General features: G+C 39.5%; 3 protein-coding genes across 4 annotated transcripts; all 3 read right to left on the bottom strand.

Moving 5' to 3' along the window:
• Positions 1–246: 246 nt before the first annotated feature.
• zgc:112083 (uncharacterized protein LOC550461 homolog) lies at positions 247–4,165 on the bottom strand. Its single transcript, XM_057351666.1, has 10 exons — positions 3,930–4,165; positions 3,565–3,721; positions 3,192–3,418; positions 2,989–3,100; positions 2,739–2,891; positions 2,583–2,657; positions 2,358–2,478; positions 2,135–2,273; positions 773–897; positions 247–670 (listed from the first exon to the last, which is right to left on the bottom strand). Exons 2-10 carry the CDS (start codon positions 3,713–3,715, stop codon positions 262–264), a joined length of 1,512 nt encoding a protein of 503 aa, XP_057207649.1. The 5' UTR covers positions 3,716–3,721; positions 3,930–4,165; the 3' UTR covers positions 247–261.
• An 833-nt stretch (positions 4,166–4,998) lies between these two features.
• On the bottom strand, positions 4,999–10,535 carry map6b (microtubule-associated protein 6b). 2 transcript variants are annotated; one of them, XM_057351137.1, is made up of 4 exons: positions 9,311–10,535; positions 8,143–8,359; positions 7,282–7,321; positions 6,234–6,346 (listed from the first exon to the last, which is right to left on the bottom strand). In XM_057351137.1, exons 1-3 carry the CDS (start codon positions 10,039–10,041, stop codon positions 7,286–7,288), a joined length of 984 nt encoding a protein of 327 aa, XP_057207120.1. In that variant the 5' UTR covers positions 10,042–10,535; the 3' UTR covers positions 6,234–6,346; positions 7,282–7,285. The 2 variants fall into 2 exon arrangements, with proteins under 2 accessions (XP_057207119.1, XP_057207120.1); XM_057351136.1 differs by lacking the exon at positions 7,282–7,321 and having other exon boundaries at positions 4,999–6,346; positions 9,311–10,513.
• Positions 10,536–11,306: 771 nt separating this feature from the next.
• thap12b (THAP domain containing 12b) lies at positions 11,307–15,702 on the bottom strand. The gene is made up of 5 exons (XM_057351140.1): positions 15,471–15,702; positions 14,562–14,682; positions 14,354–14,461; positions 14,223–14,259; positions 11,307–14,137 (listed from the first exon to the last, which is right to left on the bottom strand). Exons 1-5 carry the CDS (start codon positions 15,557–15,559, stop codon positions 12,255–12,257), a joined length of 2,238 nt encoding a protein of 745 aa, XP_057207123.1. The 5' UTR covers positions 15,560–15,702; the 3' UTR covers positions 11,307–12,254.
• Between the last annotated feature and the right edge of the window lie 189 nt (positions 15,703–15,891).

Genomic DNA, 15,891 nt, shown 5'->3' with positions numbered 1-15,891 from the left:
ATACCCATCAAGGGTAAAAATGAATGAACATTTTTTAGAACGTAACCAGAGTGCTATATGAAGATTCCAGGCAACAATATATTACTAAAAATAAAACCTGAGATTAAAAAGCTAAAAAATGCCAAACAGCAGATGAACATCATCAATTGAACTGTGCGTGTTAAAACAACACTGATCTAATAAAACAGGCTCTTTTTCCTGACATCCCTCCCACAAAAAGTGTTAAAACATGTTGCCCATCCAGTAAAACTGCATGAGATATTACACAACGTCCATTCCCAGACCTCTAGCCACCGCAGCAAGAGCTATAACAGCCCCTGACGGCCCGCCAGACTCCGCTTCCTCTGGTTCTCCATTCACATCAGTCACAGTGCTCAACACACAATACACAGACGTTTCATCCTCTTTCAATGCGCTGCTGTCGGCCCCCTCCATGAGCTCTGAAGTGGATGAGGATGAGGAGGGAGATGAAGGTGAGGAAGAGTGTCGAGGAGTGCTCTCTCCGCTGTCGGGATGCAGCGCGGGCTCCTTGGAGTGACCTTGGGTTGAATTGGAGATTTTGCGAGGGGTTTGTTTAACAGCCATGTTCTTTATTAACTCTTCCGTGACCTCCACAGTCTCATAGCGCACCATGTTGAGCCGCAGGTACCCGTCCTCATCCTTCTTATACCTGTTTAGAACAGGAAATTGTGGAAATTACTACATGGATGAAAATGGGTAACCATATGAATTACAGTTGAAGGTCTGTGTTAATCTGTGTTTTTTAACTTGCCTGAAACGGGAGTGTCCAGATGGCCATTTCAGTTGATGATTCTTTCGGAGATGGAGGGTAAGTGTGTAACACCAAGAGAACGTCTTGTCGCAAAGGTGACACTTGTACCTTGGAACCATGTTATCCTGATGCAGAAAGTTGCCGAATTATTAGTGGAATGAGTTGACAAAACAGATCATTTAACTTGTTCTTTAGGTTGTATGCAAAATTGTGAAAAGTTTTAATTGAACTTATTATTGCAGTTATATAGAAGTGTGTATAAAAAAAGAATAGTTTGACATTCTTTACGTCATTACATTCAGATGTTACTGGTTTCATTGGTTTTGATGCCAGTAAGCTATATGTTTATATGTGCTTTACGTTCAACAGTGTGCATTTATATGAATACAGCCGTAGAAAAAAATAAGAGACCATTTAAAGACTATTTTCAGTTTTTCTGAGTTTACTATTTATAGGTATATAGGTCAAATGATCATTTTTGTTTCATTCTGTGAACTAACAATATTTCTCCCAAATGTCAAATTAAAATATTGTTTCTATTTGCAGAAAATGAAAACTAGAGAAACGGGTCAAAATAACAGAAAAGATGCTCTGTATTTCTTCAGACCTCAAATACTGCAAAGAAAACAAGTTTGTATTTACTTTTAAGAAATACAACAGTAATACTTGTACATGCATTTAGGAAAAGTTCAAAAATATATGTGATAACCTGGATTTTGATCAGTTTTCATGTGTCTTGTCATGCTGTCAGTCTTTCACATTGCTGTTGGATGACTTTGTCACTCCTGAGGTTTGATTCTGTTCAAATTAAACAAACACTGAACTCTAACGGCCACAATACATCTAGAAATGCTGATCGGAAATGAAAATTTAGAATGATCTCTTTTTAATTTTTTACGTGGCTGTATTTTCCTTAAACTGTGATTTTTTTGGTTGAGTGACGATTACAAATTATTTTTTAAATAAATAATAGTGTATAATAACTGTACTCAAATCCTGTCAATGGAGATTTGTTGCATTACAGATACTCATCTGTAAGTCGCTTTGGATAAAAGCGTCTGCTAAATGACTAAGGGGCGGTTTCCCAGACAGGGTTTAAGCCTAGTCTCAGACTAACTTAAATGTGCGAGATGCCTTGATCGGAAACAACTTGCACTGACATATCTTAAAATATATCACTGTGATTGTTTTGTCTCAAGATACACACAGTAATATTTTTTTGTAAAGTATGTTTTTTAAAACAACTTAATTATCCTAATTTAACTAAATCCTTGTCTGGGAAACCGCCCCAAAATGTACATGTATTGAACATCAAGCATTTAAAACTCAAAGCTGAGGTTCTAGCACCCCCTGCTGGCTGACCTCATGTACTCGCTTGTAGTGCTGGTTCATGGTGTGCGCCATACGTGAAGAATACTCGCAGCCCACCACTGTACAATGATACGCTGCACCTTCGTTGTGGGTTTCCATGTGTCTTCGTAGATCATGCTGGTTCTTGAAGCTAAGTCGAAACAGAGATTAAATATAAGCAGGGCCTTCAGTACTTTAATTGTACGTGGACACCATGCAAGCTCTCGGCAGTCACCTGCTCTCACAGAAGTCACATGGAAAAGGCCTCTCATCGCAATGCCGGAATTTGATGTGGATCTTCAAGGTGGAAAGAGACGTGCATGTCATGTCACACAGAGGACATTTTATGTGATTCACTGCAAAACAAAAGCTGCATTTAAAATTGTATAAAAACATCAGTTTCTCTGAAACTGTCGCACTTTCACAAAGCACAAACAAACAAATCTGCAAGCGAACTCACCATGCTGACGGACATGATCTCGCAACAGCCTCTCGTTGGCGAACGCCTTGTCACAATGTCCACATGTGAGCGAATCTGCAAAAATCAATTGGAATTGTTAAACGTATTGGAAAGCGCAGATAGACATAAACATCATACAAAATATATTTGCATGACCTTCTGGTTCAGCTTGTCTCTGGATGTGATCGAAGAACTTGGTATTGCTTGAGAACATACATCCACAGGTGGGACACGCAACAAGGCGCTCTTGCGTATGACTGCGCAGATGTTCACGCAGACGGTACTTTATCTTGAAAAAAGCATCACAGCCTACGAAAAACAAACAGACAAACAATAACTTTCTTAGAAACATAACAGCGCAAAGCTTTTAGACGACAAGAGACAACGTAATTATAGTTTTGCCTACCTGACCAGCTGCAGAACAGAGCCTGCTGTCCATCAGGAAGAGGCTGAAGCTCGGTGCAGTGTGCATGCATGTCAACGTGACGGTAGAACCACTCCGGACTATTAAATGAACTCTGGTAGAAGCAAAATATGAAACAAATGTATGACATACCCTTTATTGATATAACAAAAGAAACATTTCTAAATGAAAACACCCATACTAACGTCGCAGTGCTGCCACTGACAGACAAAACCCTCGGAGACTTCAGGAACTAGGTTGTTACTATGGAGATCTTGAGTGCAGCTAGGCAGTTCGGGGTGGGATTCAAGAAGCTGAGTGCCAATGTGTTTCAGCTTGCTGTGGAAGATGTGGAAATGCGCATGAGTGACAAACTCACTCTGGTTTCCCATAGCCAAAAACTCACAGCCTCTCCACAGACACTGATAGTCCTCTACAACAGAGAAACACACCCATATTCATAAATACACTCAAATTCACAATGTCACAACACCTAATATCTGAGAGCTAATTTAACGGTCATGTCTGTTTCTGTCAAGCTATTGCATGCATCATCATGACATCATGTCAATGACATACCTAGCTCCTCCATGGCGTCTCCTTCCCCAAGATGTTCCTTCAGATGTAAAGACATATGATCACTCAACTCCTCCATGCTTTGACTCTTAAAGGAGCAAGACGCCCACTCGCATGTCACCACGGTTTTAGAGACATTTCTTCTTTTTGCCATTGTAACCTTGTAAAGATACATAATGTCCAAGTTATTCCATCTTACGTATTGAAGCTTTACGGTCTCGTAGCAAACAGGGAGCTCAAAACGTAAACAAGGGTGGGTAACGTTAACGTTACTGGTGGGCTACTGCACAACACACAATCAAGCACATCCATGACGCTACGACGTCACGCTTTACCAAAGGTGCTATAAAATCCTTGCGTTCACTTACTCTGATGTTATCGAGTCACGTAAGCTGTTTTGAAGATCAGTTGCTAGTACGGTGTCATGAAATGATCGAGGTTTAAAAGCGCGCCCGAGAGAGAATAACGTCAATCATACAGTCTCGAAGTATATTAAGCCATTTGGGAGACGGTTCGTAACGTTTAGGGGGTTAAATTAAACGACACATAACTTGTATCCGTAGACCGGATAGGAAGAGAGCCGCGAACGCGGGTAATGTGTTCGTTTGAGACGATGATGAGAAGGTCATGACGTATGTTCCGTGTCGAAGGCAAAACAAAAGTCCCCATGCCTTAGTTCGTCTAGCCTTGTCAGTTTGTTTTGTTAAAAAAACAATCCGAATACATTTCAGACAATCATTTATACAAATATGATTACGAATATTCATCATATTTATTTCATATTTGATCTATTTTTCGTGGTTTTCATGTTAATTATTTTTTAACCTCTCTATCTCATTGTCTGTCTCTGCCTTCTGTTCTACAAAGTTTGTTCTACAGCTGCTTTGCAACAATGCAAAATTGTAAAAGTGCTATAGAAATTATTTTTCAAATTAACTAAAAATAAATGAATGACTAAAAACACACCTGAAAGAATGGTAAAAGCCTTACAATAGTAAACTATGAAAAAAGGATGTTTAAAAAAATAAAATAGAAAAGATTGTGGTACTTGTAAAAACGGAATATTTAAAATATCCAAATTTAGCACAATAATAAAGAGTGGCTATTTTACAGAAATGACTTGCATTTAAATGTACTGGACGTGTTCAGTGATGCCATATACATTTAACCTGAGTAGGTTATTTATGCTTCTCACGTGCTAAGAAAAATGATTTCAACTGTTATTTATAGTTTCTTTTGCCCAAACCGTATGCAGTAGGTGAAATTAGTGCCAAGCTTATGACTTGAATTATTGATGATATTTTGTGAGGATGACTGAGTCTCTTCTAGGAGTACCTGCAATGTTCTTTTTCTGACATTTGAGAGCAGCAGCACCAGCACAAGTCATCGTTTTCACAATTTCACAAACGAACAAACCACAAAACAAACGTGTTGCTTTAATGACTTTAATCATTTTCATTCAATGCAAGCTCACAACACAAGCACGTCACACATAGAATTGAACCACTTGACATCGGCCCCATGTTGCTCAATATACAGGCACTACTGTTTATAATGGAAAAGCATAGCTTGAGGATAGCACCTAGAATGCTGTGCATGAAGCACATGTTTTGGACAACCCAGGAGGAGCAAGAAACCACAAGGCTGTAGAGTTTCAATTGACAGGGCTCTCACCCATCAGGCAGGAGCATGCCAGCACTTCAAAGAAAGAATCGAATGATGATAGACGAACAGTACAGATGATAATACTGGGCATGCTTCTGTCTGTCAGGGCTTCTCTGGACAGTCTCAAAAGCTGGAACTCAGCTGTGTGGTTAACAGCATTCTTCCCGATTCAACACTATATGAAAGCAGCAGGCCGTTTTAGGTGTACAATAACAAATTCTTTCATCACACAGCATGATATTTGATTGTTGCATTATGAACCGAGCAAGGTGAGCTTTAAACTGTTTCAAAAGCGTAATGCTCTACACTAAGTTAACAATAAGACTTTGAATGGTTTTGATTGGTCTATACAAATTCTTGGAAGAGAATCTAGAATATGCTTTGATCATCTTGTGCACTTGTTTAGGAAGTTCTGACATTCTTGTGTTTCACTGTGGATTTATGTGAGGTATACAACAATGTGACGTGAAATATTAGAATGTGATCCATTGGTGCATTTAGGGTGTTCTGTATACTTACAGTCCACATTACATTCTTGAGAGTGATTGAAAGAAAGAACCATTCATGTTTACAATAAATATCTTTCAATACAAGAGAAAGCAAAAGCAGTATTTTTATAAGGCTTGTGGCCATTTTCTCGAAGGCAGCATGCAATAAGGTTCAGTAAAATATCTTTGCCACGGAGAAAGCTATTGATGTATATGGAAGGGCGCAGGGCAAAAGCAAAGACAGATTCGTAATAGACTGGACAGTGGCCACGCAGTCATGACAAATCAAGCAGACACTCCTTGATCCATTACAGCAAGCAGGCAAAGACACAGAAGGCAGAGCCGTAGGAGTAATGAACGAGGGGATGAGAGTCCTCTGTTCCTGTACTGTAGCCTCCCCACCTCCCCTCAACACAAAAGTCCACTTAATCTTTTCCTTCGGCTAGTCTGTTGATAATTTCTTTGCTTTTCTTGGTGACGCCTCCCTCTGGCTTTGGCTCCAGGTTGCTCGCTGAGGTTTTCTTCTTGGCTGCTGGATTTGCGGCGATTTGCTTTTCCTTTGTTTTTTTCACTGTTTTGCTATGGCTTGTTGTCTTTTTTGGCTTGGAAAGTGATACGTGATGCCTCTCCACCTACAGAGAACAAAAAGAGACATTTTGGTGCATTACTACAAATTGCAGAACAACGAACAACTTCATATTCTCTATTAAATATTTAACCATTCCTGTTTTCATATTATTTGCAGTTTGTAATGTTTTGTATACCTCTACGGTACCAATTTAGCACCATATGACAAAAACAAATACAGTTGAAAAATGTGTCATTTACAAACACAGCCAGTGACTCTATAGTGCACACTGTACATAAAAAAATGATTTTATTTTTAAAATAATGTGAGTCATATGTTTCAATTGTTATGGTGGCAGTTAGTATTTCATGACACATTGTGTGAGGATGTGATACTTAGGTCGTGTGGAATAAAATAAAAGTAAATGCAACTGCAAATAAACAGTGATTTGTTCTGCATTCTCAGATGCAGACTTTGGTGATAGTGTGTATCCAAGCCAAGTCTTTTAAAGCAAGCTCAATGTCATCAAAATGTATATATGTATAACATATATAATGTGTGAGTGTATCTTATCCATACCTTTCATTCTAAATATATATTCTCCCATTATGAAGAAAATAATCTCAATAAATTGGCTGTAACTTGGTTCACATGGGTCTATTACCAGTTTCTAGTATAGGAAGCATGGTTTCAGTGATCAATGAGAGGTTAGTTTTGATACTAATGGAGATAAGCCCTATTAGTATCTTTTGGCACTCAAACGCTTCTGCTCCATGTTTCAGAAAATAAAAAGCCAATAAACTTAGTTGCATTCAGTTACAAAAGCACATTAAGGCCCCTCTTGATAGTGAGCATACTACATCGTTTCATGCAGAAAAATGCACAGTGCTCAGCAAATCCTCATTGTGAAGAGGATTTCATTAGATACGGTCCCTCCAGGATTTTGTGATGGTGCAATTGTATGGTGGATAACTTTAGTTCCATGCTTTCCAAACACACCTGACTACAGAACAGAGCGGCTGTCACTCTCTGAACAGTCCTATGAGAGTAAGACATAACATGCACATACACACTATTAAACTTTCCTCGTTTCGAAGCATTTGATTTCACATCTAAAGGTATAATTCACCCCAAAAGTCATTATTCATTCACTCTCACATTGATTTAAATGTTTTTTTTTAAATAATATTTACATACTTCCTGTACAACAACAGTTCCAGTGACCACAGGCTGTTTTGTGTGACGTACAGACCAAAATTGACAATCTTCACCTTTACTTTTAGCGATCAAACATGAAGTGGATTCGACATCATGTTTGGTTACACGACACACGAGAACACAATTATGTTTGTCCATCGACTGAACCATTAGGTTATTGACACACAACCCATGCCATACGTCACGCAGGCCTCACGTTTAATCTGGGAGTAAAAGCAGAGGTGAAGATTATCATTGAATAACAACATAGATTTCAATCTGTTTCTCACAAGGACCCACTATATTGTTTAAGAGACTTAAAACGTAGTCTGGACTTGTCACATAGTGCTTTTTAGTCCTTTTTGGAGTTTAATAGCCCGTGTTCACAATGTACTGTCATTGACTGGATAGACTGTGAAGATCCTTTAAATAAACACATACGGATCATGAGAGTAAGTATGTAATGACTACATTTTTGTGAAATATTCTCAGAATCGACAAGCGTTTGAGGACTTGCTCTCCTGTTAAGCCTCATATTAATAAAGCATTTCAAAATGAATATTTCTGCGTTATACACTGCATTTCATTTTTGATTATAATTTTGATTTTGGTCATCAATCTCACAGATTCTATGATCACTCCCAATGACCTAAGTAAACATACCTTGCTAGATTCTTTGCTCGGTTCGCTGTACAGGCTTCGTATCCGGCGGCGTTCCATCACCTTGTTGTCTGTGGTCTGAGGCTTGACCTGCTCTCCTTTAAAGGTGGCGCTGTAACTGGTCTCCAGGTTGGTTTTCCCCTCTACTAGGAGTTTATACTGAGATTTTGCTTTGATCGGTTTCACTGGTTTGACATCTGTGTAAGCTTTGAACTCCGTCCTGCGGAAATAAATCAATAATTTTGTAAACGTATTAAATATTGGGCGTCTGGCATTACACATGGAGAAGTCACGTGTTCTGAAATTCAATACTGCAAGAATTGAAAATTGACAACTGTTTTGCAATATATGCCTGAGACGAGAAGACTTACATACAGTATAAAGCTCTGACATGTTTAGAGAGATTACAGTCAATAATAAATACACATCATTACTTAACCAAAACAAAAGCATTGTGAAGTAAACAAGATAAACAAATCAGGACATTAAAGTGCATCTGTTATATTACAGCTACATGCAGAATGACCTAAAAACTGAAGTATGACTCAACATTTTTCAGGGTGTTGAACCAAAGACATATGAAATAATAAATAAATGTATTACTTTTTAAATTGGCGCAATTATGTTTTTCTGAGACTGGATTGAATTGAAACATGGACCTATATATGTTTCATTGATCACATTAGTGTTACATTTGGCTACATTGATATCAGATTTGTATAAGATGCTCTTTATTTTCTATAAATAAAAATAGACTGAATGAATTCACATATTGTACATAAAAAGTCATTTTTTAAAACTTCAACCATCATTTACTTGTCACTGACTGTGATATCTGGATGCACAAAAACGACAACGTTTATAGAAAATAATCTTATGTGTAGTTCTGATGAAAGTTGTACAGAATGAATGGTAGCCCATAATTATATGCACAATTAGGGAGTAGATCGTTGTAATTTATTATCAGTGTCAACATTTGAGACATTATAATGGGGAAATGGTACTTATAGCCATGTGCCAATCAGAAAATCCTATAATTGTGAAGCAGCTGAATGATGGGCCTGTGACACATTTCAATTGTTATTAAATAAATCATTGATGTATTTTCAGTCACAGGCATTTTTGAGCGAGTATTTGACGCTAAATAAATAAAAAAACAGAACACGTTTACCTGTATGAGCTTCCAGAAGTGACCTCTTGTTTAATCTGCCTGTTCAGAGCATCTGCCGTTGACCTCTTTTTCCCCTCCACTGCAACATCTGTAGGCCTATCCCTTTTAATAACATCTGAGATATTCTCTTTTTTATCAGGCTTCTTTCTTTTTTCTTTGCTCTCTTTTTCCTGCATCTTCTCCTCGATCTCGCATTTCTCCACGCCGGTTTCAACCTCAGAAGTGGCTTGCTCCTGTTTGGAGAATTTACTCTCAGCCTTACAGGACGCAGGGGTGGGTTTGGCAATCCACGGGTGGTCTCCCCTCTTCGGAATGGGCCACGGTTTATAATCTTTCTGATACTGAGTCACATTGTTGAAAGGGGCCTTGGATGGTTGGTACTCGTTCCTAGGCTTACAGCTTCTCTCGGGACGCACGCTCCATGCTTTGAAATCCTCGCGCATCACGGAAGCGCTCGAGCCATCGTGAGATGATGATGATGGTCCTGCGGCATCAGAGGCGGCGTGGATGGCTTTGGCCGACGCCTCTGGATGAGCGCTATGGACGGGCTGGCTTTCTGTGGTGACCGGAGGCTTCTGTGAAATGAGTGGTTTGGGTTGCGGGTGCAGATGTTGCACATCGGCCACATCTGAATATTTAGTGAAAACCAAAGGCACCGCAATGTCACCTTTGTCCAGATCACTCCAGAAGCGATTGATGCAGCAAGCCCTGGTTAAACAGGGCCATGCCATGATCGATAACAACGAGGCAAGTGCTTGATTCTTAAGAGAAACGAATCAGAAATACAATGAAATTAATCTGACCTTATTTGACGATGTATTCTTTACATGTACCTTCTGGTGCGCACGATGCGAGAAGTCCTTCCCAACGTTTAAAATCCCCTGAATCTTTAGGCACGCGCTTGCGCACCGCGCTCAGCAGCAAAAAAAGTAAGATCAGTTTAATGATTCTCGGTGGAAAGGCAGGTTCAAGATTTTTTTTTTTTTTAGAAAAAAAGACAGTTCAAATGAGTTCATTAACAGCTGTATGAAAAAGACACCGCCCGTCTCTCGTGGATCCTCGGGGTCTGCGGAGCGAACTATCACCTGCAGCCGTCAGCGTGTGCATGGGCAGCAGCGGGTGGAGACGGAGACGCCACTTATTTAACCGTTTAAACGCTGGCACACATCTCCCCAGTGTCTTACAACCCCCTCCTACTTTCTCGGTTTGCGTTATTCTTACTAAAAAGAAAATGATAAATAAACTCGTGAAAATTACAGGCTGATGCACAGGACCTCTATGCGTTTTCCACAGATTACAGAAATATTTGCATAAGCGTAATGGGTGTGTTTGACACTGTTGAATAGCAAAACAGCAGCTATAGAGATGTTGAAAGCAGTGATGAACATTTGTTTTTCTAGATTGTTCATTTTGAATGTGCGATGGCTACAAAAATGTGGTAGGTATGTATTGTCAATGAAACTCTCAGCGCCTATGTGTTTTTGAAGGACCCACCCTGCATGATTGAAGCTCTATCCATTCTTTTGTTTCAATGTGGCATGTGGAAAACATACCATCTAGTGGTGATAGTACGTGTGTTCAAGTCTGTGTGTTCTGTGCACACATGGGGTGGGGCACCATCAGCTCAGTGTCACTTGATGCTTTGGTTTGAACTGACCCTTGTTGTAACATGACTGGAAAGAAATGCTTTATCCCAATAAAAATACTTATAATTGATCATTGAAAAATAATCACAAATCATAATGTGCTGTGCTGTGCAGTGCACTAACTGATTCTGATGTACATTTACGTCATATGATTCTTCCTATTCTAGATAGGACAAGCATGCAGGACCATGGAAAAGATGCAAATGATATATAGAATGAGGGCTGTGAAAATGTTGATTGGATCAGATTAGTTGACATTTAAGATAAACTGGGGCAGAAAATGTAATCCAAACACCAACATTTTTTAAATATTAAAAACGATGACACTTGCGCTTACATTTTTACTCACATCACTGGATGAAAACTCAAGATTCTTTTCTCCACTTATTACGACAAAACAGTTCAATGAAGAATAAATGTTTTAAAATCCTTCTCTCAAACAAAATCTTTCCAATTCAAGCTGTATTCATATGGTCGATACCTTGATTTATCCAAGCGATATAAAAATCTTTTGCATAAAAATGTATTTGCATCAGACTTGTGTACTGCAGTGATAAACTACCACAAGCAAATGCACATGTAAATAATATAAGGAATGTTAGTATTCATATAGAATTCATTTTGGGAACAAAAACCATGATTTTGATAAGTGAAAGAAAAAGATTTGAAGGATAGACACAACCCCTCTGTTTACTCAGCCTCAATCTCTCATCAATATAATCTACATAACTATGTCTTCAGAGGTGTATTAAGACCTTAAATAATGAAGCGTTATGTTTTTATGACCTTTGGATGTGCTGTTTCTATTTACATACACCCCAGTCCCCATGCATAGAATTTGACATGTTGTTTCTCCTCTAAATTTCATACACTGGACCTTAAAATAAAAAGCTGAATACCATGTGGTCCGATAAGAGTCCTGTCACATATTGGGCCATTAAAGACAAAAACATTACATCATAACAGAACAGGGCATCAAAAGTGCTATCATTTTATTGACACTTTGAGCCACTTGTACTTAGTCACATCTACACAAAAGCAAACCCCCTCTTCAAATTTCTTACTTTTACTTTTATGGTAAGCTTTTTATAAATGCCCTATCAAATGTAAAAATAGTACTCTATTCTCAATGAAAATCAAAATAAATGAAAATGTTAAAAAGAAATGCAGTTGTGATAAAGAGGAATCCAGATCACTGACAAAATATAAAGCAAACCAATTTTGAATAGTTTTGAATAGCACAGCTCACAGGAATGTTGGAATAAAAACGTAAAGGGTCTATACGGGTTACCCGTCTGTCAATCGCTCTCGCTTTCTTCTGGGTAACTTTTTATATAACACTGAACCATTTCTTCCAAGTCCGTTTTTACATGGTAATTGATGTTCAGCACAGCCAGATGTTTACACCTGTGGTGTAATGACGTGTCTATAATGTAAGCTTGCAAGCGCTTTTGGGCAGTTTCACCGTGACTCCCGTCAAGCTTCAGCACTGGCAGCGTAGCCAGAATCTTCAGAAACGCATTTACATTCGGAAAGAATTTGACATCCGAGTGCTGAAGAGTCTCATGAATGGTACACGGCAGGCTGACTTCCTTTCCTCTGTGTTTCCATTTTATCCTCCAACAATGCAGCTCAGCAAGCAACGTGTCGGGATGGGGCAGATCGCTCCTGTGCACATTCGCGTGGCTCTCCTCGGAGGTATTGAACTTCATTTGCCCCATGACTGCTGGGACGAGCGACAGGCACTTCAGCGCCTTGAGATGATTCTCAGAAAAGATGTCCTTGACCTCCTGCTCGATATACTCCATGACTGGGAGTGTGAGATACTCTTTAAAAAAAGACTCTGCCTGTATTTCCATACCGTCGACTGTCTGATGCTTTCGCAGGAATAGCCTCGGGACTTTCACAGGGACCTCCATTGCAGTAGCCAAGGTGACAGCCTCTTCGAACCAGAATTCATGGTATACTTCAAGATTGTCCATCACCTCGTGCAACGAATGCAAAACTGCAGTCAGGCTGTTGGCTGCGAAAAAGACATCCAGAGTTTCTCCTTGCAGGTTTTTGCCAAAAGCTCTCGTGAATGACAAAGCGTTCTTCAATATAACCAACGTCACAATAAACTCAAAGTCTCCAAGAGCTTCTGAGATGGCGTAGGCCTCGCTGGTGATTTGGTCGTTCCACTTTAGTTCTTCATTGTCATGTACGCTGTCCATGCAGAGAAGGAGCGGCTCCATGAGATCGACGGCCATCTCGAACACGTTATGAAGATCGGTCCAGGTTGAACGTGAGGCTTCCTTGAGATAGTTTTCTTTCTCCGTGTTTCCCTGGCAGAGAATGGAGATGGCCTTGACAAGCTCAGCCTGCAGCATTGGACAGGCTTTAAAAAACGCATTCGTCTTTTTCAGAACCGACATCACAACCTGCACACCGGTCAGCGGCATGCCATTAGCAAGGTGAACGTTAAGCGCACAAGTAGAAGTGGGGGTGATCACCGCCATGGGATATTTCTCCTTTAGGTGAGCAGCAATGACCTTCATCTTGGTGGCGAGTATACCCGAGCCTGCATGCGCCTGCCCCCTGCAGTCCTCTAAACTCAAGCCCCACCCATTCGTGAACCGAGACTCCAATCTCTCGGCGATGGAGATCTCCTCTCCTTCCAGCGAGAGGAACTCTATGAATTCTTCTCTGAGAGTGTTGGCTTGATCTACAAAACGCAGGAAGATGGGAAGGTGATCTCCATCTGGGAACTCCACTAACTCCCCGGTGACGATGGAATAGAAACGACATTCCCGGACCCGCAGAAGAATCTCTTCACGGACGCACTTCTCACAGACCTCAAGCATTTGTTTCTGCTGGACGGCTGGGCAATAGTCTTCGTTGACAGACGCAGTTTCGAAACGCCTCCTGAGAAATTCATCGCCTGCATTGATACGGCTTTCTAACAGTGCCTGGAAGGTACTAGCAGAATAGGGCTGTTCCTCTTGTTTGGCGCTCAGATCATCTTTCGCAATGTGTGGAAAGTTCTGCCTTCCTATTAAAACCATGACTTCAAACAAAGACCTCAAGAAATTTCTCAGTTGTTTTTGTTCAGGCGTCAGCTGAGGGACGTCATCAGTGGTGTCGCTGCCTTCCTGAGGTTCACATTCTTTTTTGGAGAGCATCTGTTCGATTGAAGACTCCACTAGAGAGACAGAGACAAACGCTCGAGGCAATGATACTTTACTTTTCACATAAATGCTAGGTTTTATTTGATGTATCATACTTACATCGTCTTTCTTTCATCTTTTGAACCTCTTCATCGGTCTGTAAATAAGGATGAGATTGAAAAACAAGTTATTTGCTCACTTAGTTTTTAAGAGAGAACACTTATGAGAAACATCAGAAAAGCTCATCGTACCAGAATTTTGATGCGTTTGCGATGTCTGCTGTGAGGATTGCTGAGGTGACTGGTTAAATCAAAAATCGTAGGAATCGCAGTGTCTCTGAGCACTGTCCTGTATGGGCTCTTAAAACAAGAAATATAGTCAACTAAATGTACCTTACGGATTTAAAAAATATATATACATTTCAACTAAATGCAAATGCAAAAAAACATGGTGCATTACAGTTTTGCATATCATGGCTGGTTCAAAATGCTTTGCACATAGCCGGTAGTGCTTGTTCAACTGTTCAGGAGTTTTCTCCTCAAGATCTGCACGGCGACAGTTCTCCACCCACAGCCTACATCTGTGAAAATAAAACAAATGAGAAGTTTCACAAAATTATGTATTTTTGTGATACATTTTTTACAACGGGCAATTGAGTTTGTTAGAGCATATTCTGTTGATAAGAACTTCTACAGTACCCATAGTCAATAATGGTCTTTAATGCCAAATTATGAAAATGTAAATGTGATCAAAAAGTGGCGAAATATGTGTTCTCTAAATACACAAGAGGTTTACCAAAATACCAGAAAATCACTTTGGTAAAAAGCAGTTTGTATTTATAATAATTATGTTCCATGTTGCCAAAAGTTTATCGAAGTGATGTGTATTATTATTTTAAGATGTTGCTGTTGTATAGCAAGGATCTGACAATTAAAGCAGTCTATTTCCTTCCTACCATTTCCTCTGAAATAATAGAAAATAACTGATAACATGTGAGAAAAATGTATTCTTACTTCTATTCTATTCTATACTATGTAAAACTATGGTTTCTTCTATTCTATACTACAGAAACTATATAGCAAAGCAAGGTTTTTTGTATGAATAGACAACTAAAATGATTATACTGTGCAACACTGTTACAAGCAAGCACTGGACGTATATTGACAGGGTATGACTGTATGATCTCAATCAAACAGGTTACGTGTCACATTAACTCTTGTCTCAACGTGCACCAACTTTACATCATGCCTTTACATGCTGCGTAAATACAGGTTCACTAAGAAATCTTACGCGGTCAATATCATTGAGAATAAGGGAATAATGACATTACAAATGCATCAATAATATTTTGTAGACAGAAAGTCCTACCTCTCCGGATCCCTTGGAAACCGAAAGAAAGCTAGATCAGATTGTGTGCTTTTCCTTGTACAGTTCGGGGCGGCGCAAAAATTGGGCATTGTGCATGAATACCCACGAAAACCTTTTTATTGCCTTGCGGACGCACTATTAGTTATGCTCGCATTACTGTAATTTCCTTGCCTATCAACATTACAGAACTGAACATGGCGCGCAAATATGAAGCACCAGTATTGTTGGTCTGCTGTCCCATAATGCAGTTCGCTTCAGTCCCACAATGCACCTCGTGTACTGACATGACAGCCACTAACAATGAACATATTAATAAAACAGCTAGAAGTTATGATTAGAGACACAGAGGGTCTATTATTATTATATACAAAATTACTAACGTTACAGTACAGGCGAGTTATCCCCGCAATATGGAGTAACT

Source organism: Triplophysa rosa, linkage group LG14, assembly GCF_024868665.1.
Source record: "Triplophysa rosa linkage group LG14, Trosa_1v2, whole genome shotgun sequence".
Classification (NCBI taxonomy): Eukaryota; Metazoa; Chordata; class Actinopteri; order Cypriniformes; family Nemacheilidae; genus Triplophysa; species Triplophysa rosa.
This window is presented reverse-complemented; position numbering and strand designations above follow the sequence as displayed.

Bases quoted from the DNA above. Each gene is read 5' to 3' on its own strand.
- map6b (XM_057351136.1), bottom strand. From the start codon at position 10,041: ATGGCATGGCCCTGTTTAACCAGGGCTTGCTGCATCAATCGCTTCTGG. The intron at 8,360-9,310 runs GTAAACGTGTTC...TTATTTCCGCAG, and splicing joins ACTTCTGGAAGCTCATACAG to GACGGAGTTCAAAGCTTACA. The intron at 6,347-8,142 runs GTATGTTTACTT...TGTTCTCTGTAG, and splicing joins CGAGCAAAGAATCTAGCAAG to GTGGAGAGGCATCACGTATC.
- zgc:112083 (XM_057351666.1), bottom strand. From the start codon at position 3,715: ATGGCAAAAAGAAGAAATGTCTCTAAAACCGTGGTGACATGCGAGTGG. The intron at 3,419-3,564 runs GTATGTCATTGA...TCTCTGTTGTAG, and splicing joins AGACGCCATGGAGGAGCTAG to AGGACTATCAGTGTCTGTGG. The intron at 2,479-2,582 runs GTGAGTTCGCTT...TTTGTTTTGCAG, and splicing joins AGATCATGTCCGTCAGCATG to TGAATCACATAAAATGTCCT.
- thap12b (XM_057351140.1), bottom strand. From the start codon at position 15,559: ATGCCCAATTTTTGCGCCGCCCCGAACTGTACAAGGAAAAGCACACAA. The intron at 14,260-14,353 runs GTACGATGAGCT...CCTTATTTACAG, and splicing joins GCAAACGCATCAAAATTCTG to ACCGATGAAGAGGTTCAAAA. The intron at 14,138-14,222 runs GTAAGTATGATA...CTGTCTCTCTAG, and splicing joins AAAGATGAAAGAAAGACGAT to TGGAGTCTTCAATCGAACAG.